This window comes from Miniopterus natalensis, chromosome X (assembly GCF_054644295.1).
Source record: "Miniopterus natalensis isolate mMinNat1 chromosome X, mMinNat1.hap1, whole genome shotgun sequence".
Classification (NCBI taxonomy): Eukaryota; Metazoa; Chordata; class Mammalia; order Chiroptera; family Miniopteridae; genus Miniopterus; species Miniopterus natalensis.
This window is the reverse complement of record NC_142103.1, coordinates 954,076-980,843: the sequence shown is the minus strand read 5'-3', so window position 1 is coordinate 980,843 and position 26,768 is coordinate 954,076. Positions and strand designations below refer to the sequence as shown.

Sequence of the window (26,768 nt, the reverse complement as noted above, 5' to 3'; positions counted from 1 at the left end):
GAAATAGATTGATATTTGATCCCTCTAATGGGCCTATAAAATGATAACATTCTTAATTATCTCAGAGTTAAAAATCTGAATATAGGTTACTTTAATAAGTTTGAAAGCTATAAGTTACTCCAAATGTCTCCGGGGCATTCTGCAACATCAGTGGTAATTCTTTTTCTTTTCTACCCATTTGCCCCCATCCTCCCTCCCATTTGGCAACCATTAGCTTGTTCTCTGTGTCTGTGGGTCTGTATATGTTTTGTTTTCTTTAGATTCCTCATATAAGTGAAATCATGCAGTATTTGTCTTTCTCTAACTTATTTCACTTAGCATAATACCCTCTGGGTTCATACATTCTGTCACAAATAGCAAGGTATCATTCTTTTTAATGACTGAGCAATATTCCATTGTGTATGTATGTATGTATAGCACATATTTATCCTTTTATCTATCAATGGGCACCTAGATTGCTTTCATATCTTAGCTATTGTAAATATCGCTGCAATGAACATAGGGTTGCATATATCATTTTGAATTAGTGTCTTTTTTTGTTGTTGTTAGTGTTGTTTTCAGATAAGTACCCAGAAGTGGTATTGCTGGGCTGTATGGCAGCTCTATTTTTAATTTTTTGAGGACCCTTCATACTGTTTTCGACAGTGGCTGCACCAGTCTGCATTCCCAGCACCAGTCTGCATTCCCAGCAACAGTGCACAAGGGTTCCCTTTTCTCCACATCCTCACTAATCTGTATGTCCTCTTTAGAGAAATCTGTAGAGGTCTTCTGCTCATTTTTTGGATTTTTCATTTTCTTTTTCTCTTTTTCTTTTTTTTTTTTTGGTGTTAAGTTGGATGAGTTCCTAATATATTTTGGATATTAACCCCTTATCAGATACATCATTTGAAAATATCTTCTCCCGTTCAGTAGGTTGTGTTCGTTTTCTTGATGGTTTCCTTTGCCATCAATGGTAATTCTTCATTTTGACCTATTTACTGTTGTTTCATGATCTCATGAGCAATACTCTCAAATGCTGCAGATATCTTTAGTAGAATGTATCAAGGTGCAGTTTTATTAAGAATAGTACCTATGTTTTTTTAAAATATGTTTTTATTAATTTCAGAGAGAGGGAGGGAGGGAAAGAGAGAGAGAAACATTAATGATGAGAGAGTCATTGATCGGCTGCCTCCTGCACACGCTGTACTTTGGATGGAGCCCACAACCTGGGCATGTGCCTAGACCAGGAATCAAACCTCAATCTCCTGTGTCCTAGGTCGATGCTCAGCCACTGAGCCAAACCAGCCGGGCAAGAACACTACATATGTTTTTAATGTATAAATGGGACATACTGCCTATGCATTTTTTAAAACTTTATAGCATGACTAATTATAAAAAGTAATTCATGCCTTTTGGAAAGTTTAAAGAATGAGAAAATAAGGACTTCCATACATTTCATTCACAGTTTCAGTCCTGCCTAGCTGGCTTTTTGTCAGCATGGAATTATGAGCATCTTCCCATGCCATTTAAAAAACACTTGGAATAATATTTTTCTCCAAAGAAAATTAGTTTGACTGAAGATAAAGTATAAGTACTAGTGAAATAATGCAGAATTATTCACTCAGCTGTATACTACAAACAACTAAAGAACGTAACTATGTAATGTTACTGAGGTAACTTGCACACCAGTTCTGCACACCGACTGATTACCTCAGATTAAGTGGTGTTATGTTTATTTTTCTCTTATTTACAGTTAGTCAAGCTAAATTTACCAAATAGAAACTTAATGTGTCAGGTTAATTAAAGTTCATTTTGGAGATGTCATGATGATCAGGGAAAGTTCTTGGGTATTGTAGTTGGATCTAGATTTCAGCACTTCACTTTTTGATAGGTATTTGACCTTAAGTAACTGACTTAGCCCCCCTGAGTCTTTCCTCACCTCTAAAACAAATATGATAATAGTGTCCACTTCACAGAGTTGTTGTGATGATTAAATAGGAATATGTAGATATCTAGGTGTAAGTATATAGATATATATTACCTAACCTGTGGCCAAAATAGGGGACTCTCTGAATCTTAGTTCTCTTCCCTTCCCCTTATTCAGAACAGTTCCATCCACTTCAGTAGAGCAGAATTGTTCTAAACTATTAGTTGGGACTTTGAAATAACTGTGTAAGGCAAAATTGCATTATTTGCTATTACAAGTACATGAGCATTTTTGTATAATAAGATTTGGCAAGGTAGATCTTTAGGGAGATGTCCAATCAGTACTTAGAATATGTGCCAAAATTTCAATTTTCTTTTCTTATCTGGAGAGAAGAGGGTTCCAGAAGTGACCTTTCACTGGAAAACCTGCTGAAGTACAGTCAGCCTGATTTTTTGTTTTGCTTCTAGTTAGTAAAATAAAACATTTCTGTTTTAGAGATTGTCTACTTTGACACTGGCAATGCTGGGAGTTTTCAGAAAGCATTTTTGTATAATAAGATTTGGCAAGGTAGATCTTTAGGGAGATGTCCAATCAGTACTTAGAATATGTGCCAAAATTTCAATTTTCTTTTCTGCTAACTCATTTAGACCTTTATTAAAATCATCATTAATTTATAAAAATATATGTTATAGACTAAAAACAAACTATAGGAGGACTCCATATAACTTCTCCCCCCATTACTTTTCATTTGAAGAGAAGAGCAGAAATAATTGACAAAAGCACCTAGATTAGGACTCCTGATTTAGTGGTGTCAGTTCTATTCTTTGACCACTGCCCAGTCAAAATTATCGTAGTGAATGAGGCTACCACACCCAGCATGAGGGCTAAGGCAGTACTGATTAGAAGAACCATTAGATCCTCTTTTGAAAAGGCTTTCCCTGGGGCCTTATCTAAGATTGTCTCAACACAAATTTTAGCTTCTAGTTTTTCCTCCATCCCTTCCTTAGATGAAGGTGGCTATTGCAAGGGTGCTTTAGGTACTTTTGGTGAGCCCTTGGAATTAGATGTAATTTGCACATAAAATTTCTAAAATCAGTAGTTCTTACATTTGTAACATGTTACTTTACACTAATGCATGATGATGTCTATGGAAGCAGTCACTTCCCAGTTAATTATGTGACTGAATTTTATAAAATGAGGGAAAGAATTGAGTACCTGAAATCTTTGCAGTTTTAACAGATGTATTGAATAATACTTAATCTTCAACTGGTTTTGAGTTTTTTCATTGTGGTTCTGAGTTATTTTAAAGTGTAATTTCTTAATATTTTATTCTGTGACTTATCCCTTCACCTTTTTTTATCCCTTCACCCTTTTTTATCCCTTCACCTTTTAATATATTGATATAATTTGTAAGTAATATAAAGGAGTAATATTGTTAACACATTGACTCGAAGAGTGTGCACTTCTTTTAGATGTATGTACAGCTGCTTAAGCCACTTTAAAACTTAGAGGATCTTTTATAAATGTGTCATATAAAATTCTGAAAATATAGTAATGTGCTGCATGTGCCATTTCAGTCAACAACAGACCACATATATTTTGGTGGTCCTGTAAGATTACAATGGAGCTGAAAAATTTTTATTACCTGGTGACACTGTAGCCACTGTAACATCATAGTGGTGCATGACTATATTTACCATGGGCAAAGAAGTGGATTTAAATCAGGTACAGATAGGATTGAAATTGTCTAATAAATATGCAAATATATTATTTATTTTCTCTCCTTTTTCTTAATTTTTAATAGAATTTTGAAGAATAATACACACCACTATACTTGAAACTTTAAACTCTACCCTCTTGTGCAAAATAAGAGCCTGCCTTTGAACTGCCTTAAAAATTCAAAATTATCCAATCAGTCCACAAGCATTAATCAACTCTGATACCTAACCAGTGGAGTTTAAACAGTGATGACCTAATAAAATGGAAAGCCACTTTAACCCTATCTTTTCATTTGAAGAGTCTCTGTTTTGGTCTTACAATTTTATATAAAATAATGTGATAGTTTACAGTGGGGTTTAGGTATGTTCTTAAAACCAAACATGAATTATTCATTTCTTAACTTAGGCAAAGTAATAGGAAAAAATGGAAAACTGATTCAGGAGATTGTGGACAAGTCAGGAGTTGTGAGGGTGAGAATTGAGGCCGAAAATGAAAAAAATGTTCCACAGGAAGAGGTATGTTCTAATGCATATGTTTCTGGTTTGGCTAAGAAAAGTAAAAGTTTTTATTGTTCTATTTAACATTAATTTAGAGGCCTCTGTGATACGCACATAATGTACAAATTCTGATTATCAGGAATGCCAGTTAATGGCATAGTTGTAGACATGGCCTCTGTCAATTCTGTAATGCCGTGACTTTGGTTTAGTCACTTTAACCCCTTTAAATCCTACTTCTCGATCTGTAAAATGGATTGTTGTAATTGTAAAAAATGTGCAAAGCACTTTTCAAATATCACTTGTTACTGATTGACTCACAGTCAGGACACTGCTTAGGTTTCCTGGCTTTTATCCTTTGGCTTTTGTAGTTTGTGTGTATGTACAAGTATTTGTATTGGGAGGGAGAGGTGATGGCATGCTCTTCTGTACAGTGGTACTGTGTTTAAAATAAAATCCACCCAAATTGACATAATTTTCACCTATTGTCTAGCCTTCTTTTGTGAAAGGTTCTTTTGCTGAAATTAAATCTTTTGGGGTTTTTGCTGCATGATTTTTGCATTCTATTTTGTTTACCAAACTGTTTATAGTAACTTATATTCTTAAAATATGATCATTCATACAATAATGGAACTAAATAAAGTCTTAAAAAATGGTTCTTTTTCTCTCTTTTGTGTATTGTGTGTTTTACCAAGGAAATTATGCCACCAAATTCCCTACCTTCCAGTAACTCAAGGGTCGGAGCTACTCCCTCGGAAGAAAAAAAACATATAGACATAAAGGAAAACAGCGCTCATTTTTCTCAACCTAACAGTACAAAAGTCCAGAGGGTAAGAAATATTTGTCACTTTGAATTACACTGAAAGTAATTTCTTCGAACCAGATGTTACAGTTGGTGTTTTGGGTATTTTCTCTGGTTAGGCTTATAGGCTACTCATGTTATATTTTTTTCAAATCTGATTGCTAGCTTATGAGATATTACAAACCAAAGTGATACCTACTTTTCAGTTTATTCACAGTGACAAATCTTATGTTGTAAATATAAAAATGGGGTTGTAATTAATGGTCACATTTTTCTTTTGAGGGTGGACTTTAATTTTTTCATGTTTTATCTCTTGAAATTTTGCAGGTTGTAATAGCTCAAAATGTACCGTCTGCTAGAGGCATTAGTTACTACTTAAAGTCATATATTAGAAACTGATTTTCAATATTTGAACTAACCTAACTGTTTAGAAATGAGTTTAGAAGTCCTACAGTGAAAGTCCTGCGTTCAGGCTTCTGTGTATCATTTGTTATAGTTAATGACATCACTTGCATTCCTTATACTGCTTTAGGTGTTAGTGGTTTCATCAATTGTAGCAGGGGAATCCCAGAAACCTGAACTCAAGGCTTGGCAGGTAGGAAAACATTCCTTGAAAAATACATTTTAATTTTATATTTTAATGTTTATCCTCCTTGTTACGAGAGACTACAAATGATCACCAGGGTTGGAGGCTGGTGGAGGAGTGTTTGTGGGTATGTGGATTCATTGCCCTGGGGAGAATGCTCAGATTTCTTCCTGTTGCTTGTAAGGCCTTTCTTTCAAGGTAACCTGTCCAGTATCGTCTGTTACAACTCCTCCCCCCTATACTCTAGAGAGGCTTGAGCCATACTATAGTCCTTAGAGGTCTCTGAACAGTTATACTATCTGTTGTCTCTAGTTGGATGCTATGTTTTCTCCGCCTAGAGCACTTTTCCTCCAGCCACCTTGCTTTGACCTTTCTCCTTATGCAGCTTTCTGTGTGTACTTGCCACAGGGCCCCTTCCCCTGACTGGCTGCATGGCCTTTCTCCCTTCCATGCTCCAGTGAATGTGTTGCCCATATCGTAACACTTAGTATTTAGACATTTACTTGTCGATCCCTCAGCCACATGTGAGTTCCTAAGTGCAGGAATCCCTACATGGCTCGTGAAAACTGTTTATGGGGAAAACGTTGTGACTCACAGGAGATTCAAAGAAAAATGCCATTTTATAAAGAGAAATAAAACCTCAAGTGGATTGGATATTCCTCTCTGTTGGGCAGCTCAGCTCTCATCCCAGAATAGGGAATCACTTTTTCTTGATGTTAGTATAGAAGGCCACCATTCTACTCTCACCTTTTTAATATAACTTTTTAAATTTACTATTCTGGTCCACTAGTGATATGCTTAAATTACAGTGGCACTTGGGTACACTAACAGTTTGGACATGCTGAAAGAGAAAATGTTTTAAAATTATTTGTCCCAAAATCAATCAAAGTAAATCAGTGACATAGAGTTTCAAAGCTTTTTTTGGTTGCATATGATCCATAGGGAAGGGCATAGCATTTCATCATATGACATTTTGGAAAATAGTATGGTAAACTGCTTTGTAACAGAGTCAGTTACGGAAAAAACTCAACAGTCAAGGATGTTTTTGAGAAGAAGACCTGATCCATGGGCTTGATAACTTCCATAGTTCATATATTATTTGATGCAAAAAAAATCCATTATGAAGTCCATGGGTTTTCAATCGCACCTGATTCTTCAGGTGGTCATTGCTACTAGGAAGCAGTGCCTTTTCTATCAGATAAAGGTCAGTCTGCAAGCTGTATTTCCTAATTGTTCAGTTTTGTTCCCCATTAACAGCCATGTTCATGTGGAAGGAAAAAGAAAAAAAACCTGTTCCAGCCCCACATCTGTTTAAGATGCTGTGTACTGAATGCAAGCAAATAAAAGCAGCCCAGGAGTAGCCACACCTATCAAATGAATGCTCTTTTTAAAAGAGTAATACTTTCTAAAGAGACAGCTTCTAACACCTAGAAACTTCGCCTAGAAAATTATAATATTATATCCACATCAGAGCCATTGTATGCTTTTTTTAGTTGCTTGTGAATATCAGTAACCATGTGTATTTCTTCAACGAAATATTGAACTGTTCTCAACTTTGAATGTCATAATTGCCAGCTGTTTGTACAACTAGCCTAGGCTTCCCTTTAAACTGCGACAAGAAATAGTGTTTTATCTCATTTGTACTGATGGGCTGGAAGTATAAATTTTTAGTATAATACTTTTAAAAATCTATCCTTATATTAAAGTAGTACCGTAGAGAGAAGGTGAAACTTTCCTTATGGTTTAGCCTTTTATAATTTTCAGGCACATTATTGAAATGTATTGAAATGTTAAATTTTATACTCATGGATATGCCAGATTTTTTTTCCCCTCACAGAATAATTAGTGCATTTTAATGTATCCTAATTTTGTTTGTTTTGTTTGTACTCTATTGACTTGGTTAGCAAAATTGATTTAATTTTTAATTTGGTACCCTAGTATCTAATTTTTAATTATTTTTAAAAATAATTTTATTTTGATAAAAAATTCTAGATGAATTAGAGTATTTTGTTTATGCAGCTCATGTTAAAGCCTGTATAATTTTGAATTACATAACTTGTGACTTTGCCAACATTTCATTGTAGTGTTTAAAACGTAATAATGACCCGATGCATTGAAGGGGTTGCTGTATTGATCTGTCCTCATTCACAGATGTGTAAAACATGCTACTTTTGTTTTCACGCACTGATTTATATTTTCAACAAACATTTGTGTACTTACTGTTTGTCAGACCCTGTACAGGGATTTAGTGATTATTTGTATTTTTCAGATTAATCCATTATTAATTTGGGGGGATCATTGTTGCCATTTCTTTTCCAGGGTATGGTACCATTTGTTTTTGTGGGAACAAAGGACAGCATCGCTAACGCCACTGTTCTTTTGGATTATCACCTGAACTATTTAAAGGTGAGAACAGGAAGAACTTTAATTTCAAAATTTTTTTGCACTGAAATATAAAAACTCCATAGTAAACCTTTCAGTAGTTAAGATTCATTCTGTACATTACAATGAATGACCTGTAGAAAGTAATAGAGAAAATACTCACTTTGTTTTGCTTATTATATTCTTTTTGAAAACACAAGTCAATTTTCATCATCATGAATTTAAGGACCAGTATCCCAGTTCTCAAAAAATTCCCCTATTTCCCATTGTTCTTCTTTTAAACCCTTGCACTCAATTTAGGTAAATCCTGTACATAGCTTTTTCATTAAGTTTATCCTTTCTAGCCTTTGTGAGTTTTCCACTTGCCTTTGTTGTCTCTTTTATGTCATTTATTAAGGAAATCCCAGTGTTTCATGAAGTCTTTTTAAATGTATACCCTTCATTTTTCTCTATACTCTGTTATACAAAATAGAAATGATTTGTGTCTTCTTTAATGCTTGTTTTAGATAGTGTTTGTAGCATTTATGCCTCCTCTAGATTGCAAACTAGAAAGCAGGAACCAGGGGGCTACAGGGTATAAATGGAAAGATCACTGAATTGGCAGTCCAGCAGTTTGCTTCTAGATTCTCTCCTGCCATGGACTAGCCGTGTGACTTTAGGCAAGTCACTTCTCTAGACTAAATGCTTTTTAAAATTTCTTTTGGCCAAAATGTTCTATAAGTCAATGAAATGGAGTCTTATCCATGTCACTTTTATAATTTCTTCTTTCTATCCATATGTATCAAAATGATAATGTAACTGGTAATAAGTAATATTTTAAAAGTAGTCCAACTTCCTATTTTATTTATAATGCTATCTTAAGAATTTGTTGCCAATTTTTTAGAGAAATAAAAGTAAACAATTTCTACTTGTATGCAAATAAGGAAGAAAACCATCAATAGTTAGCCATTTAATTCATCTTTATGGTGGTTAGTTAATAATTAAAAGTGGCAAAGTTTTATCCAGCAAGGCTTGCATGGGTAGGATTCCCCATTCATTTGCTTATTTGTTTCTATTTTAAATCACGTTTATGTGTAATGTGTGGTATGTGTTTTTCTTTGTGTTCTTAGCTTATGATAATTATGAGGACCTGGAGAGTTAGTGTTGCACTGTATCCATCCCTTACTCTTTTCATTAATCTTCTTAAGTCTTTTGATTTATTCTTCACAATCTAGTATCTTTTTCAGTTATTGGCAGCTGTCCTATTGCCATTCTTTCCATCACCAGATCTTCACTTGATTGGGCCTGGCTTTCACCAAAAGGTGACCACTTTGCCCCAGTGAGATAACATGGACTACCATTCTGTTTTGCAGGATATACTCATTCCATGAGCTATAACTCTACTTTTGGAGTAAGCCACTCACTTAGCTATAGTCTATTCTTTGATCAAGTCCTTTGTAAAACAAATTCTAGTTCAGAGCTCAGATCAAACTCACCCAAATCCTTACCTGCCCTTTTTTTTCCAGAAACTGTCACAACCAAGATTTTAGGAGCTTAGATTTTCAGGGGCTTCTCCAGTGACTGTTTATGTAGACAGTCTCTTTGATGGCTTCTGTTTGACTGAAACACCCAGTACTACTATATTTATAGGGATCTAGCTCCCTATAGCCCATAAATGAGATGTTTATGGGTAGATTGGAAGGATGAGGGTTATAATTGAGACTATATATGGATTTGACAGAACCCAACATATTGGAAGCACTGTGTGTAAGGATCTGTGGACCCCGGGTGTATATTTTGATCAACTAAATTTATACTGTTTGTTATGCTTGGCCTAGCAGAGTTATAGTCTTTAAGAGGTTTGCAAGGCATGATGTAAGACCTAATTTTTTTGGTCAGCTATTAAGTAGTTTTCTGCCCTATATAAGGAATACGAGCATTTTCAGTTTATTGAAAATAATTGTTCCTTAATTGTATAATCACATCCAAAGACCTATTGTAGTATATGTTCTTTGCAAACAAGATGGCCCAAACTCAGTGCTTTGTAAATTAAAATATTAACTGGCATATCTATTTTGATTCAGATTATTTACAATGTGTGATTTTTAGGGTTAGCTGGTTACACCTTAAATGTCTATTTTCTGTATTCATACATTTTAGAGTTGTTTTATTCAATATCCTGTCATTAAGAAGTCCCACAACTAGCATATCTGTGCCTTAGCAGATTGCATTGGATAATAGTGCCAAATCAAACAACTTTAAATTCTATTAATGCTGAATATTTTGTTATATCTCTAATTCTGGACATCAGTAATCTGTTGTTTATAGTCATTTTCTTTTTTAAGGAGATCATTCAGTTTCCTGATAATTCTGTGTAACAGTGTTTACTATAAATTAAGAACTGAAATTGAAATATTTCCAGTATACTTTTTATCTGATGAAAAGGAGAAAGGTATTATTAAGTAAAATGTCAAATTATTTTTACTGTTATCTTGTATATTTTAAATAGGAAGTAGACCAGTTGCGTTTGGAGAGATTACAAATTGATGAGCAATTGCGACAGATTGGAGCTAGTTCTAGACCACCACCAAATCGTACAGATAAGGAAAAAAGCTATGTGACTGATGATGGTCAAGGAATGGGTCGAGGTAGTAGACCTTACAGAAATAGGGGGCACGGCAGACGCGGTCCTGGATATACTTCAGGTACAAACTAAGCATTTTACTCAGTAACTTTATCTGTTCCTACACTTAATAGCTGCTAACCTCTAATATTCATTAGAACCCCATTATAACAATTTCTCACTACATGGTTTCCGATTCACAGTGGGTCAAATTGTGTTGCAAGAGACATAGAGTAAAAACCTGGTAATAACACATAGAGTTCACAGGGCAGGTGTGAGTTCTGTCCACACTCTGGGGATAAATCTGCTTAAGCCCTTGTGTGTTGATGACTTTCTTAAGGCCTTTGCTGATTTTATTACTGTATAGCCAAAACTTTTTACATTTGTGTACTGTGGCTCATTTTTTGTCAGGCATGTGCTGGTCATACTTGCTGGATGGACTGTGTAAATCAGGGGTCTACATCCTGTGGCTCATAAGATGATTTTATATGGCCAGAGTCAGCCCTAGGCACAGTCAAGAAGTCGGCGAAGTTTCTCTTTGCCTTCCCAGCTCTTCTGTCAGTGCTTCTTTCTTCTCTCCCAGTACCTTTCCTAACGTTGTCCCCACCTGCCAGTGCCTACTGTCTTTCTTGCTCAACTGTGTAACTACTATGTAACTTGATGATGGTATAAGGTATAATCCATCTCACAAATATTTGCATTTCAAAAAGGAACTCTTTAAGATGGAAAGCCTTCAAGATCCACAGGAATGAAGCTATAATGGTGAAGCTATAATTGGTCATTAGCTCCAACAAAGGAAGAGAGAGAGGTAGTAGAGTTGATATTCTGGAGTGGGGGAGAGACATACCTACTCCTATGGCCAACCTTGATCCTAACCCTTAACCTGTCTTTCAAAAGTCCATTATTTTTTATGTTGAAGTCCCATCTCACTATGGAGCTCTTTTCTTCTATTCCCATCCCTTAAGTCATTAAACCACCCCTCAGGCATAATGAGTTTATTATAATAAATCTTCTATTAATAATAAATTATTCTAGTGGGAATGGGAGGGAAGGTTGCGGACCAAGCATCAGGCAAGCTTATCTCCATTTAGCTGGGTCCAATCCCTGCTCCCACAAGAGAATCTTCCCTGAGACAGTTGCCCTGGTGGCTGCCTTTGCTGCCTTCTCAGAGGTAAATGAGTCCTGCATTCCCCTCTGTTCCTTAGCCAAACCTTATTAAAAGGAACCCTGTAGAGGTTTTGTTTCTCAAGGTATTGCATTTAACTGTTGTAGACAACTTTTCCTCCAGAGAGCGCAGATGGTTAAAGGAGCACAGCTGTTTAATGATGTGGCATACTCAGGTTTGAACTTAGATGGCTAATAAAATACCCTTTTTTTAAAATGAGAACCAAAAATGTTTTCCAAAATTACCTCAAAAATTGTAAAACCCTTCATTTTGAATTTAAGATAATTTGTTTTACAAAATGGAAGGTGATAATACCCTTTGGTGGGCTCAACTTGGGAGGAAGAGTATTGGATTACCCCTGAAACGTCTCTGGAAGCTTCTGTTAACCTAACTTTTTTTTAAAGTCGGACAATGGTATATAACTTTTAACTCTCGATAGGAACTAATTCTGAAGCATCAAATGCTTCTGAAACAGAATCTGACCACAGAGACGAACTCAGTGATTGGTCATTAGCTCCAACAGAGGAAGAGAGGGAGAACTTTCTGCGCAGAGGAGACGGACGACGACGTGGCGGTGGAGGAAGAGGACAGGGAGGAAGAGGACGTGGAGGCGGCTTCAAAGGTAGAGAGGTTTTCATTAAGAAATAAAGGTGCGCCCGGTGGGCGTTGCTCAGTGGTTGGGTGTTGACCTAGGATCCAGGACATCGTGGTTCGGTTCCCAGTTGGGGCACACGCCCAGGTTGCAGGCCCGGTCCCCAGTTGGGGGCGTGTGGGGGACAGCCGATTAATGACGACTCTCTCATCATTGATGTTTCTAGCTCTCTCTCTCACCCTCTCCCTTCCTCTCTCTGAAATCAATAAAGACATTATTTTTAAAAAAAAATGTGAATTGTAACAACTTCCTGAAGTTCTATGAAAAATCTTGGTGATTTAATGCCGTATTACCAAGATCCTATTTCTCCTTTCCTACAGTAATTAACAGAATATTAGCCTTCCTTAAGGTTCATGTAGAATATGCAAATAAACACTGATAATTTGTTCACCTTCTTTGGAGATTCTAAACATAACATCTGATCATTAGCTTAGATTGACCTGTGACAGTTGCACAATTGTAATGCCTTCAAAATATTTTGTTCTTTGGTAGAATGCTACATTATTAACCATTATGTAACTGTAATCACTAGGTTGCTGACTATAAGATTTTTTGGTTGGTCTAAGTAAATTGAAGATATGGGAGTAAAGAGCTTCCAATAAGCATGTTAGAATGAGTAATTGTTGAACCTTTTAAAATGTCCCTATAGGAAACGACGATCACGCCAGAACAGATAATCGTCCACGTAATCCGAGAGAGGCTAAAGGAAGAACAGCAGATGGATCCCTCCAGGTAAACCCATGTGCCTCTTTTCACCTAAATTGTTTGAATTAGGGTAGTTTGAAATTTAATGAGTTATTTTACTTTATTTGTAAACATATTCAAAGATTGTAAATTTGATATCTGAAATAATTTCCTTTCAGCATTATAGTTGTGACAGTCTTAAACTTGTGCAAGCATATAAGGATTTCTCTAGAGGATATGCAAAGTATTTGTGAACACTTTGCCACATTATGACTTCAATACCACATTGGTGGTCCCTCCGATTCCCCCAAGGAAAGAACATCCCAGAATGTACTGAGAGAGTGAGACCTGAGTAAGCCCTGTAGGTCCATCTTCCCCTGAGTAGCAGGAGTAGGGTGTCCCCTTTAAGTGGAAAGTAAGGAAAGGAAGGCATCTATTTCAAAGGTAATAATCGTGATAGGCAGAGCTAATGATACTCAGCTAAAACCTGCCGAATCAGTCAGCTGTTTGTTTACAGGCAGCCTCTATTCTGAAACTCCCATATCAGTTGGTCATCACCTGTGCTGTACCCATTGTTAAATAATTTTAATTACCACGAAGCATGTCCAGATACCTTTGTTAAAGTGTTTCGTGGGTGTTTTATCTAACTTAATCTTACAACAGCTACCTAAGGTAAGTTGATTTGTTCTGTTTTATAGGTGAGTAAACCGAAATTTAGAAAGATTCAGTCCTTTGCCCAAGGTCACATAGTTAGCATATGGTGCAGAGATATTCGAACCCTGGTGTCTGATTCCAAGAACCCATGTTCTCTTCTACTTCTTTGAGTCTTAATTCTTAACCCAACTAGTTAGAGTTCCTTCTTGACTGGATTGGTTTGGGACCAACACCCAAGATAAGTAAGAAAGAACTTTTTAAAAGCAGAACCTTTATGACAGAATGTACGTACATGTGTTTTACAAAGATGTAAAGCATTTAATGTACCAGTTTTGTAATTCCTTTCTCAAATGGACATATTTGATGAACTAGGCTTTCTGATCACATTAGTTAAAAGGATGCATATTTGTAATTAAAGTGGCTTATCAAAAGAAAGGCTGTGTTTTCTATGTAAGTATGAGAATAAATCTAGATCAGAGCACCAAGTTACTTATTTCGCTTAGCATAATATTCTCCAGGTCCCTCCGTGGACGCAAAAATAAAATAAAGCACTGAACCTTTGACAACAAAACATTTAAAACACACACTCAGAGACAACACTTAAACACACTTTGAAATTACAGTGAACAATTTTGGAATATATGTAGCATTTGCACTTGAAGCAGATCAGTATTTGTTATTATTTTAGACTCATTTGTAAATATTATCTTCCCTTTGTACAGCATCTAGAATTTTGTTAGCACTGTTCAATGTTGGTACTTAAAATTTTGTATAAATCTTAGAATATTATTTTTGTAATTGCATTCATCTTTACGCTCTTCCTGGGGTTTCAGACCCTCTACATATTGGTGTCTTCAAATTTTTATTCTTCAGAGTTCAAGTTATATGATCATCTGGCTTGCCTTAGTGAAATACAAGCTGCTAGAAACCAGTGTTTGTATTCCTGTATGAAGGCTAGTTAATAAGAGAATTAGTTATTATCCTGGTAAAGTCAGAATAGGAAGACATCAATTTGTCTCTTTCTCCTGCGTTTCATAATCGTTGAAGAATAACACATTCTTTTGAACTCTAATATTATAGCCATGTATATTTTGTAATCAATAAGTCATTCATTTTAATTATTTGTTTCTCACTGTTTTATTCTGCTTAGAAGAAGACACGGTAGGATTGTGAGTTTTTATCTAACTTTGGATGCAGTGAGATGACCAGTGTGTTCCAGTTAAAGAAGAAGAGTGTCTTAAAATCATAACCCAAATAAAGATCCTACCTGACCTAATTTCTTGCACTTTTTCTATTCTCATCCCCCATTTCCCTTTTTAACATGTGGAATTTACACTTCAGGCTTAAATTTCTTGTCAGGCCAGTTACAGATTACAATAGGATATGGTCTGTGTATATAACAACTATAACTTGTTTTAGATCAGAGTTGACTGCAATAATGAAAGGAGTGTCCACACTAAAACATTACAGAATACCTCCAGTGAAGGTAATCGGCTGCGCACGGGTAAAGATCGAAACCAGAAGAAGGAAAAGCCAGACAGCATGGATGGTCAGCAACCACTTGTCAATGGAGTACCCTAAACTGCAAAATTCTGAAGTTATATTTCCATTATCATTTCCATAATTCTTATTCCATATTAGAAAACTTTGTTAGGCCAAAGACAAATGGTAGGCAAGATGGCACAGGGCATGAAATGAACACAAATTCTGTTTAAGAGTTTTATTTTTCTGGTATTGGCCATAACCTACAATTTTCAGATTTGCACAAAAAGATATCTTGAAATTTTGAAGCACTGCTTTTAAGTATACTTAGCACTTCAGGACAGGATTTTAGTTTGGTTTATTTTTTAAAGTACTAAGAAGTGATATTCTTTGTTAATTTGGATCATTTTCCTACATAGGGTGATGACTTACTGGTACATTTCAGTTTTTCTGAATAAATAGCACTTATGGTAATCATATTAGACTTCTGTTTTCAATCTCATATAGAAGTCAATGAAATACTATGTCATTTCATGTCCTGTGTCAATTTATGTTTTGGTCCACTTTTCCAGTATTTTAGTGGACCCTGAGATGTGTGTGATGTGACGTTTGTCATTTCATTAGCAAAAAAAAGTTGTATGATCTGTGCCTTTTTTATATCTTGGCAGGTAGGGATATTATATTTGGATGCAGAGTTCAGGGACGATAAGTTGGAACACTAAATATTAAAGATGTTGCAAACCCTGTCAAACATTAGTACTTTATAGAAGAATGCATGCTTTCCACATTTTGTTCCTTGCATAAACATCAGGTTAGGCAGTATAAAGAATAAGACTTGTTTTTGTTTATGTTTTGTTGCACTGAAGTTTGACAAATAGTGTTATTGAGAGGGATGTGTAATTTTTTCTGTATAGACCGGAGAAGAAATAACTATCTTTTCATTTGAGAGAGGCTAAAATCTTTTTGGTTGAAAGTTAGTAGGATATGCCTGCTCTTTGGCCTGATGACCAGTTTTAACTTAGAATCTTTTTTATTTTGTCTTCCCCTTGTTTTTGTGAAGTTTTTCATATTTTAATTTCAGGTTTATTTGGGGGAGATAGGAGGGTCATTTCCATATGTGCATAATAACCCTGTGAAGTACAGGTACTTTGTCTAAGAAATATTGGAAGCAGGTTAAATGTTTTGTAAACTTTGAAGTATTAGATCTAATGTATAAGCAGAATTGGAAAGCAGACTAAGATTGGTTAACAAATAACTTTTTCTTTAGTTTTTCTTTCTTTTGTTTTTTGACGTTTTGGGTTTGGTTTTGTTTTTGAGTCTTTTTTTTTTTTAATGGGTGAAATTTAGTGAGGAAAATTATGTGAAGGACCTTCACTCTAAGATGTTATATTTTTCTTAAAAAATAACTCCTAGTCGGGGTACCACTGAATCTGTACAGAGCCGTACAAACAGAAGTTCTGCCTCTGATGTATTTTGTGAGTTTGTTTCTTTGAATTTTCATTTTACAGTTACTTTTCCTTGCATACAAATAAACATATAAAAAATGGCAACAAACTGCACATGATTTCAAGAATATTAAAAAGTCTTTTAAAAGAAGTATTGCCAAAACATTAATGTTGATTTCTAGTTATTTATTCTGGGAATGTATATTATTTGAAAACAGAAATTGGTACCTTGCACACAACATCTGTAACCTGTTTGGTTTAAAATACTGTAGATAATTAACCAAGGTAGAATGACCTTGTAATGTAACTGCTCTTGGGCAATATTCTCTGTACATATTAGCAACAACAGATTGGATTTTATGTTGACATTTGTTTGGTTATAGTGCAATATATTTTGTATGCAAGCAGTTTCAATAAAGTTTGATCTTCCTCTGCTAAATTGATGTTGACGCAATCCTTACAAATGATTGCCTTTTAAATTTTAAGATAGGAAAAGAAATCTATAGAAAGTTTTCTGTTATAAAATGTAACTGTTACCATTGGAAATTTCACGTCATAGAAAGTTAGCCGTTATCTATCAACTTTCAAGAACTTGATCTTGTTTAATAAGGTGAAAAAAAATCAACAAAATGGTACAGAAGCACATTGTGCCATTACAATATGCACTAAGTCTCTTTTTTACAAAGGCTGAATTCAGCAGGGCGCTAACTTGCTTAAATGTGAATTATTAACTTCTAAAACTGTAATTTGATTCACGTTTTCAAATGGAGTTGGAGTTGATTCATATTACAATATTTGTGTGCTAAATGTGTATGTTTTTCAGTTCAAAGTTATGATGTTTTTAAAATCTTATTAAAGTTTCAAAAATCTGAAGATTGTTTATCTAGATGTAAATTTTTATTAAAAAGTTGCACTTATGAAAAAGCAAAAAATTAGTCTGACAGATGTTTGCTCCTGGTCTTAAATTTCTAAATATATTGAGAAAAAATTAACGATATTGGGGGGAGGAGTTATTTATCATGCAAAGCTTATATGCATTGCAAATCTTTTATGTGCCCTTTAAAATGCAAAAATGTTGCTATTTGAAAGTATAATTCTTCATATTCCCAGTTATGAGATTTCAACACATTAATTTCATAGAATGCCACTAAACTATACATACTTCTGTCTGTGTAACCGTAAACATACCCTGCCATTTGGAAAATATTAAATGTGTCTATGTAGCTAAAAATGAAAACAACTTTGATGTCAATATCTCGGTAATAAAATAAATGACAAGATTGAGGTAGAATGTGCCTGAATTGGCTATTGTGGTCACTTCAAAGAACTCTGGCACAGCCTGGAAAAGAAGGGTAGAAATGGAGAGCCAACAGTGTCAAAGTTCTACCTGACATCCTAGCCAGTATGGCTCAGTGGTTAGAGTGTTAGACTGCACATGGAAGGGCCTTGGGTTCATTTCTGGCCAAGGGCACATACCTCAGTTGCAGGCTTGATCCTTCCCTCCCGTTTCTTTCTCTTTCCCTTTCCCTTTCCCTCCCCTTTCTCTTTGTTCTCCCTTCCCCTCCCCTCCCCTCCCCTCCCCTCCCTCTGAAAAACAATGGAAAAAATATCCTCAGGTGAGGGTTTAAAAAAAGTTCTGACTGGTATTAGAGTCTAAAATGATTCTAAGATGCAGGACAGTCTCCTCTACGTTGATGCTTTTTGTTTTGCTTTTCAGAAAATGTCATCTTTTCTGCTTGTCTAGTTTTTCGTTATGGTACTTTTCTGGTTCTTTGACACCTGTTCTGCCTAGTTCTGGGCTTTTCCAGAGCCAAAAGAGTTGATCACAGTCTGTTAGAAGTGGTAGGTAGAAACAACCTTCAAGTAACTTGATTGGGTTTTCTTGGTTTCACAGTGGTTTTCAGTGCTACACATGGACAGCCTGTTGGGAGCAGCGGGCTTGAGACTCAACTGGGCTCACTCAGGCATTTTTCTCATCTGATCATGATCTTAGAGGTCCTGATGCCCTTTTAGAGTCAGTATTCTGATTTGATCCCTGTTGAACCAGTTTGTTCCATGACTGTAAACAACATCTTTCCCTCATAACCCTCTGATCCCTCTGATAACCAGTTATTCTGAAATAGCCATTACCAGATGCTCATCTTGATTGCTTAGAAGGCTTAATGGGTACCAGCATTTAAATCTTGAGCATCTTTTCCTTTGTGTATTTGTTTAAGGCTGTTTAAAATTTTTATTTGGGACTCCATAAAATTTACTTCTATTTCTTAGAACTTTAAGAAACAGGGAAATCTACTTTTTATGCTAAGGAGTTTTATTGTTAGTAGGAGAGGCATTTTAAAAAGTCTTGGCAAGTTGTAGGTGGTAAATGCTTAAAAACGAACCTTCAAGATCAATTGCTTAAAGTTCTTGCCACCATATACTTGATCACAAGGATAGGTAGTTACAAGGAATCCTGGGAATTAGGGTCTATTTTCATTCAGGGTCTATTCAGTATCATACTGAACTTGGATTGCTTATGCTAAGAGAGGAAAAAATATTCTGGTGTTATTTCAAGTATAAAGGTTTTTTTTTTGGTAAATACTAAGACATCTTTATCAGATATCTCCAGAGATCAAAACTAAGATAATTGCATCAAAACACTTGACCGGGACATAGAAGAGCCTTGGGATAACTGGATAAGTAATTTCACCTCTAGTTTTTTATTTCTTCTTGGGTGAAATGAATGGTTGCTAAGGTATCTGAACTCCAAAGTTGTGTACACGTAAATATTCATGTTTTATATGGAGAAAGCTACAGAAAGTGTTAACAGACCACCCAGCTGATTCCTCTCATTCTCATTAAATATTTACCAAACATTTACTAAATAGCAAGGACTTCACAAGCTTTTTAGGAATACAGAGATCCTATTTCATGCCTTCTGAAAGTTCATTGTTTTTTTAATTGAATTTATTGGGTTGACATTGGTTCACAAAACCATAAACGTTTCAAGTGTACAAGTCAACAAAACATCATCTGCAGACTGCATCATGCACCTATCACACCAAGTAGTCTTTTTCCATCTTCATTTTCTCCCCATTTACCCACGTCCACCTAGACCCCACCCCCATTTCCCCCTGGCTATCACCACACTTGTCTGTGTCCCTGGGCTATGCATATATGTTTTTAGCTAATTTCTTTACCTTCTTTCAACTAGCCCCCCACCCCCACCTTCCCTTTGAGATTCATCAGTCTGTTCCATGCTTCTATGTCTCTGGATCTGTTTTGTTCATCAGTTTATTTTGTTTATTTAGATTCCACACATGAGTAAGATCATGTGATACTTGTCTTTCTCTGGCTTATTTCACTTAGCATAATGCTCTCTAAGTTCATCCATGCTGTCCCAAAGGGTAAGATTTCCTTTTACTTTATGGCCATGCAGTATTCCATTGTGTAAATGGACCACAGATACTTTTATCCACACACCGAGGTCAGGGGTTTCATTGAGTCAGGAAAGGACTTTTCACGTGAAGTGAAATCTTACCTATGAGAGAGGACAGATTGGAAGAGTTAGCCAGGAGAAAAAATGCTGGGGGCATTGATCTAGGCATGAAAAAGTACTATTCAGGAAGCTTCCAAGATTTCAGTGTGGCTTGGACATAGAATTTGAGGCAGGGAGTAAGAGAGGTGAGCTAGAGATACTTGTCAAGGAGGGCTGATGATGCCACGTTAGAGGTTAGACTTTAGGAAGCCTTTGAAAGGTTAGAAACAAATTTACAGTTTATGTGTGGAGGGACAGACAGGATTGCCCTACAACTCGAATCCTCTGTCCAGTTGCCTAGTTACCAGCTAACAGGAGGGACTGGGCCTAAATCCTCTGCCCCACAGTCTAAATCCAGCTTCCCACAAGGTCACAGCTGCTAGCAGTCTGTGTTCCCAGACAGCTCCCCTGACAGATGGTATTTAAGTCCTGATTTGATCTTCTGCATGCAACGCTGTTGTCAGGGTTGCCCTGTGGGAAGGTAGACTCAGATTTTTTAGTACAGCCCCAAGGTGCAGCCAGCAGTGCCCCAGCCTTTGCATGTCTGCATGAGCGAATAGGTGTCCATATGCCACTTCTTTCTGGTATTTTCCCCTCATTAAAACCTTTTCCTTTTACATGGTGGTATGTTGTTTGCCTTCATCCACTGCTTCACAGATGGTGACCAATAGGCAAACTCCACTTATTCCAGCTCTGGCCTTTTGGAAACTGCAAAAGGGATCAAATAATCCATACCAGGGATGGATGACATCCCTTCTAGGGCTGGTAGTAGGAAACCTAGCAGAGCTGACATCACTGGTGAACATGTTATTGCAGTGTGTATGTATGGCCATGCCATCTGCCACAATGGCACTTGGGACCAAGGGCTATTTTCTCCCACTTTCTTCTACCTTAGGGCTCACATGACTAGAAAAGTTGATGAGATCTTACATAAGGACATCCCTAACTTCACTCTGCCAGGGAGTAAGGAATGGGATAATACTTTAGGGCTGATTTAAGTCCCACCCAAAAGTGGCATATGCTATAAGGGGCCCTGTAAGGTTTCCCAGGTCTCAGCAGAAATTAAAAGGCAGGAGAAGATCACCACTTCAAACTTCTGTGGCTCTCTCAGGCACCACACTGTGAGCTCTGTGTCTTGAGCAAAGGGATTGCTAGGTATGGAGATAGATGGGAAAAACAGAGATGCTGGTGTGCTGATAAACAACCTGTCATGCCAAGGAGATTTCTGGGAGAACGGGAAAAGTTGACACCTATGGAGAACTGAAGCAAGGAGGTCCTAGGCAGGGGAACATTCCCATTGGAGATGCAGGCCATTAGTTTTCCCCACTGCATGGCCAGCAAATCTCCAAAGGTTCCTCTGTCCTTGGGAGAAGGGTTCAGAGGAGGACACTAAGCAGTGAACCACATCTTAATGTTGCTGAAACAAGGCAGACACTACCCATCCTCACAGGCCTCCGCGACAACCAGGAGTATGCTTTTCTAGTCGACAGAGGGCCCTTCAAGAGTTTCTTCAAAAACAAAATTGGCCTGGGGCACAGTCCCCTGCCCTCTTCCAGTGGATTGCTGACTTTCTGCCCTAGTCCATGTAGCCTGGAACATAGGTGCAGGGAGCATTCAGCAGACCTGGACCTATCAGACACTGGAGCCTGAAGAATTGTTCTTGGACCTGTGAAGTCCACAGGAAATTCATTTTCTTAACAGGATTTGGGACTAGTTTTACTTACAGCCAAGAGACTTGGCTCAATTACTGCAGATTCCCTTGGCCCCTTTAATGAGACTGTTCTCATGGTCCCTTTGCCCAACTTTATAATTGGTACAGACACGCTAGGCTTAGTGAGCCTAGCACATTACACTGCCTGCTGGGTGGGTGTGGGCATTGCCATCCTGCCTGGTAAATGCAGAGCCTCATATTTCCAAGTCTTCCAGGACTGTGCATTTGAAATAGTGCCACAGACCACTATGCAAGAAAGAAAAGATACGAATCACATTCCAGTACTATGGGCAAATGGTAGGTCACACTATCTTCCAATTCCCAGCCTTGTTTAGCCAATGAGTAATTTCAGTGTCCAAGTCCACTAATAACATTATTGTGTTTTCAATAGTGGCCATGATGGAACTCAAAGCACCTGATATACCAACAGGTGACTAAACTGCAGCCATTACTGGCAGTCGTTGGCCTTAGAGCTATACTGTCCAGTTCCAGCTAGTAGCCACATGTGGCTGTTGAGTGCTTGAAACATGGCTGGTCTGAACTGAGACATGCTGCAAGTAGAATACATAACAGGTTTTGAAGACTTAATTTGAAAAACAACGAAAATACCTTACTAATTATTTCTTATATTTAAATGCTAAAATGTTAATATTTTGGATCTACTGGGTTAACTATGTATGTCACTAAGATTAGTTATATCTCTTTTTATGTTTCTTTTTAAATAACTAGAAAACTTAAAATTATATTACTCTTGTTTTCTTTAGATTTTTCTAGGAAGAAAAAAAAGCATTTTATTTTCACATGACAGCATGAAGTTCACTTTGACTGTCCTGCCTCAGGCAGTATATCAGTAATAAGTTAGGCAAGCCCATTCTGTTATATTGATGACATTTTGCTAGCAACTCTCCCAGAGGAAAGTGTTCTCACTATAGTGCATGCTTTCTAAGCATAGTTATCCATTTGTGGCAGGGCCTTGAATGAGAATAGAGACCAGGGCCAGGCCACTTGAGTGCCTACCTTGGGGGCTATATGAGCAGCAGCCCAAAGAAATATTCCACAGTCTAATAAGGAAAGACTACAGGCCTTATAGACACTAACTACACAAAAGGAGCCCTTGTCACCTGTTTGGCTTCTTGGGTGTTAGAGGCAGCACATCCTGCACCCAAGAATGTTTTTTAAGAGTCAGATAACCAAATTTGATTGGGAAGCCCTGCAGTAAAAAGCCACAGAAGCAATACAGTCAGCAATAAAAATACCTGCCTTCCCCACTCTCAACCCATTCTGATCCCAGTCTCACATATGATACCTCTGGTGTTGAGATTCTATCCAATACTGGGTGTGAGTCCTCTCTCCACTTGTGAATGTTACATCCCTCTTGAATGACAATTATTGGCCCTATTGGGGACAGATAGTGTCACTGAAGGAAGAGTTTAACTCTGAAATCTAGTATTTACATCCTGCAATAAGTTGTCCCTAAACCAAATTTCATCAGATTGGTGTATCAGATTGATGGTTCAGTTAGGAAAACAGAAATCACACTAGTAATTTTAACTGAGAATTTAATACAGAGATTGCTTAAATAGATATTAAAGGACTGAAAATACAAAACAGGAACATTAACAGACATGGGGTCTGCAGGATGCATCTACCATCCTGATGCCTGGCTAAATGAAGGGATGAGGCTGGGATGGTAAGAACCTAAAAGATCAAAGGAGAGACCCTCAGAATTAAAACGCAGAGCCCTAGGAAAATGGCACTTCCAATTGGTACTGGCACCTTGGTAACTCATGCTGGAAATTAGATCACTAAGGAGGTGGTGCCAACAACTGGCTGATACTGGTGTTGCTGAGGACACTGGTTCTGAGAGGAGGGCTGGGAGCGAATCTGCAAATTGGATTCAGTTGCTGCTACTGAACCATTTCTGCCAGAGTGAAGAACCATGGTCTTTCAATCTCCCTCTACAGCAGGGGTGGGGAATGTCTGGCCTGTGGGCCATATACGGCCTGCAAAATCATTGGATCTGGCCCTGCCTAGGCAACCACAGGCGGGACTCGAAATTCAGTAATCTGGGAGCTGTTTTCATAGCTAATTTTTAAGTTGATCATTTTGTGTGGCCCATGAATGATTTATAAATATCCAAATGGCCCTTGGCAGTAAAAAGATTCCCCACCTCTGCTTTAGAGCCTCTTATCGGCAGAACCTAATAGGCAGGGCTAAGGAGAAATGTGGTGTGCAAGAGTCCCAGACCAGCCTCACAAAGCAGATTCTAGAAAGAAGGATGATGTGGAACTGAGGGACAATAGCTTAATAATTGACAAAGTGCAAGAAGCCAAAAAACTGTGAAATGGAAATGGTACATCCAATTGGGGGTCAAGTCAACTGCAAGAAAAGGTAGCTGCCCACCCAGTAGGTACTGAGATGGCGCCGTTGCCTGCTTTGCCTGAGCTACTGGCTCGATGGGTGTCTCAATTTTGAGACTAGGTGCCATACAAGGAAGCCTGTTTCACTGATGGGTGAGCAAGTTCAGTGGAATACTAAGCCATCTGTTATAATAATGGTACAACCAGTGGCATTGGCTACTCTGCACTCTGGGTGGAAATTAAAGTGGTGCATGTAATTCAGGGTGAATTTGGCCTTACCACAGAAGAAAGGACTGGTTTATACTGGCACATACACTTCATAGGTCCCCCGCCTCTACATAGTTTGGACACACTTTCTAGGTATAGGGTTTCTGTCCACCTCCCCCAGATTGCACACATATATTTAAGGCTCTGATGGACTACATTTTCCACTGCCAGAGAAGGTGAAGAGAGACTTTTAGACTGTGATGCAGATCTGACATTTATGAAGGAAAAGTAAGGAAGAGGTATCGAGTATGCAGGATTTTGGACTACAGTGCAATTCCAAGTAAGTTTCGATTAGGGTGATTGGGAGTTCTTGAACCAAAGTCACCTGTTAAGGGAGTTCTGCTCACAAGAACAGATCTACATTAGTACTCTCACTGTGCTCAAATATTGGCTGGAAGTAGTCTACAGGAAACAGGACTTTTTGAACAAGCAGTGTTAAATCCAGAAGGGCATCAACTGGAGCTGTCAGGCAATTATGCTCTTCACAACAGGTTGGAGTGCCACGCTAGATAATTATAATCCTATTCCTTTTTTGGACCTGCACTGGACATTGTGAGTTTCTGGGAAGTTTTTACTGCATGGATCACAGAAATGCGGATGAACACAAATTCTAAATGGCATCTGGTGTACTTTCCCACTGGGCAGACAACTCTGATGTTGGGTTTTCCATACACTTCCTCTGCAAGTTGGAGACACTCCTGTGGTTCTTGTGCTCATGCAATGTGCATTGTGGCCAGCACCTCTTGCTGCTTCTGGCTAAATACCTCACTGCAAGTGGAGCTATCAAACAGCAACTATAAGAGCTAGCCACATGGCTCTAAACCACCCCTATTTAAACCCTGGGATCTTTTTCTCATGGCTTGACCTGGAGTCCATGACTAGAGATTTCAGAGAACTCTACAGTTTTCATGATGAACTTTGGACTCATACACAGGACCTTTCTCATCTTACAATGTCTTCTTGGCCATAGTTACCAACTCCAGAAACCCCACTGAAAAATCCAATTTCTGGCCCCAGTGCTGGTCTCACTGTAGGATAATGACAGAACATGAGACCATGTCCCTCATCTTATTAACACTTGGGCTTGTAAGTTACCCCAACTTAACCTATTCTTGTGCCCATTCTACATGATATGATGATGTTTTCTTTCACTAGCCTTTCAAAGACAGAGTAAAGGGGGCAAGACAAAAGGCAGGTAGGCCAGATTGTTGGAATAATGAGCCAATGCATTGGCAGTGAAAATGGAGAAGATGGGTGGGATTACTACGATATTTAAGAGACAGAATCAGTGAGAATCGGTGATTGTTACAAGTGAGGAAAAGGAGAGGGAAAAACTAGGGTTATAATTCATAGAGTTTTGGATTGAGTAATATTTTTCTTTTAGAGGAATGGAGATTTATTCACTCAACTAATGTTTATTAAACATGTACTAGGAGTCAGGCAGTATATTTGATGCTGCAGATGCAGAAGAGAAAGACACTGGGAGACAGAAAAATTAGCATAAAAGATAATTACAGGGCTTCCAGTCAAGATGGTGGTGTAGGTAAATGCAGTTCTCGCATCCTCCCATAACCACATCAAAATTACAACCAAACTACAGAACAACCATCATGCAGAACTGCCTGATCTAGCTGAACAGAAGTCCTACAACTAAGGATACAAAGAAGCCACATCGAGACTGGTAGGAGGGGTGGAGACACAGAAGGGCTGGTCCCGCACCCACGTGTGGTGGTTAAAAAATGGGAGTGATATCTCAGCTTCAAATGTCTTCCCTGAGGAGTGAGGGATCCCAGCCCAGCACCAGGCTCCCCAGCCCAGATTTCCAGCGCCAGAAAGAGAAGTCCCACAACTCCTGGCTATGAAAACAAGCAAGATTGTGGCTGAGTGACACCAAGGCTGCTGGCCCCAGGCAGTTCCTCTGAGAGGGTCCAGGCACGGACTTACACAGACTCAATCTCTCTGAGTTCCAATGCTGGGGCAGCATCTTGAAAGACACCAGGGGTGGATGGGGAGGAACTGTAGTGTCTGGCATTAGGACTAGAGCTGGAGGCAACTTTCTCCCAGAGAGAAGTGCTGGCAGAGGCCATTGTTCCGAGTCCCCTCTCCCCCCACAGAGCCGGCAGGTGGGTACCATATTTGAGTCTCCAACAATCTGGCTCACACTGTTAGCCCAGTCCTGGTGATTTCCTGAGACCCTGCCCTTCCCTACTTGCAGGCCCACCCAAGCCATTTGCTGTGGCTTTTCCATACAAGTGGCCTGTCTTGGTTCATGATGCAGACTTTCCTAAAATTTTTCAAACAAGCAGCATCTGGCCTCAGCATGTCCTGTAAATCCTCATA

General features: G+C 37.9%; 1 protein-coding gene across 9 annotated transcripts in view; it reads left to right on the top strand.

The window, feature by feature from the left end:
* FMR1 (fragile X messenger ribonucleoprotein 1) overlaps positions 1-17,012 on the top strand; it is a 36,017-nt gene extending 19,005 nt beyond the window's left edge. Inside the window, exons 10-17 of one of the 9 annotated variants that reach the window (XM_016203689.2) lie at positions 4,031-4,140; positions 4,815-4,949; positions 5,454-5,516; positions 7,827-7,913; positions 10,378-10,573; positions 12,132-12,278; positions 12,958-13,040; positions 15,066-17,012. In XM_016203689.2, the coding sequence (XP_016059175.1) occupies positions 4,031-4,140; positions 4,815-4,949; positions 5,454-5,516; positions 7,827-7,913; positions 10,378-10,573; positions 12,132-12,278; positions 12,958-13,040; positions 15,066-15,227 (983 nt within the window). In that variant the 3' untranslated portion in view covers positions 15,228-17,012. Of the gene's footprint in view, positions 1-4,030; positions 4,141-4,814; positions 4,950-5,453; positions 5,517-7,826; positions 7,914-10,377; positions 10,574-12,095; positions 12,279-12,957; positions 13,041-15,065 lie in introns of all 9 variants that reach the window. The other 8 variants (XM_016203688.2, XM_016203692.2, XM_016203693.2 and 5 more) reach the window with 8 other exon arrangements.
* Positions 17,013-26,768: the final 9,756 nt, after the last annotated feature.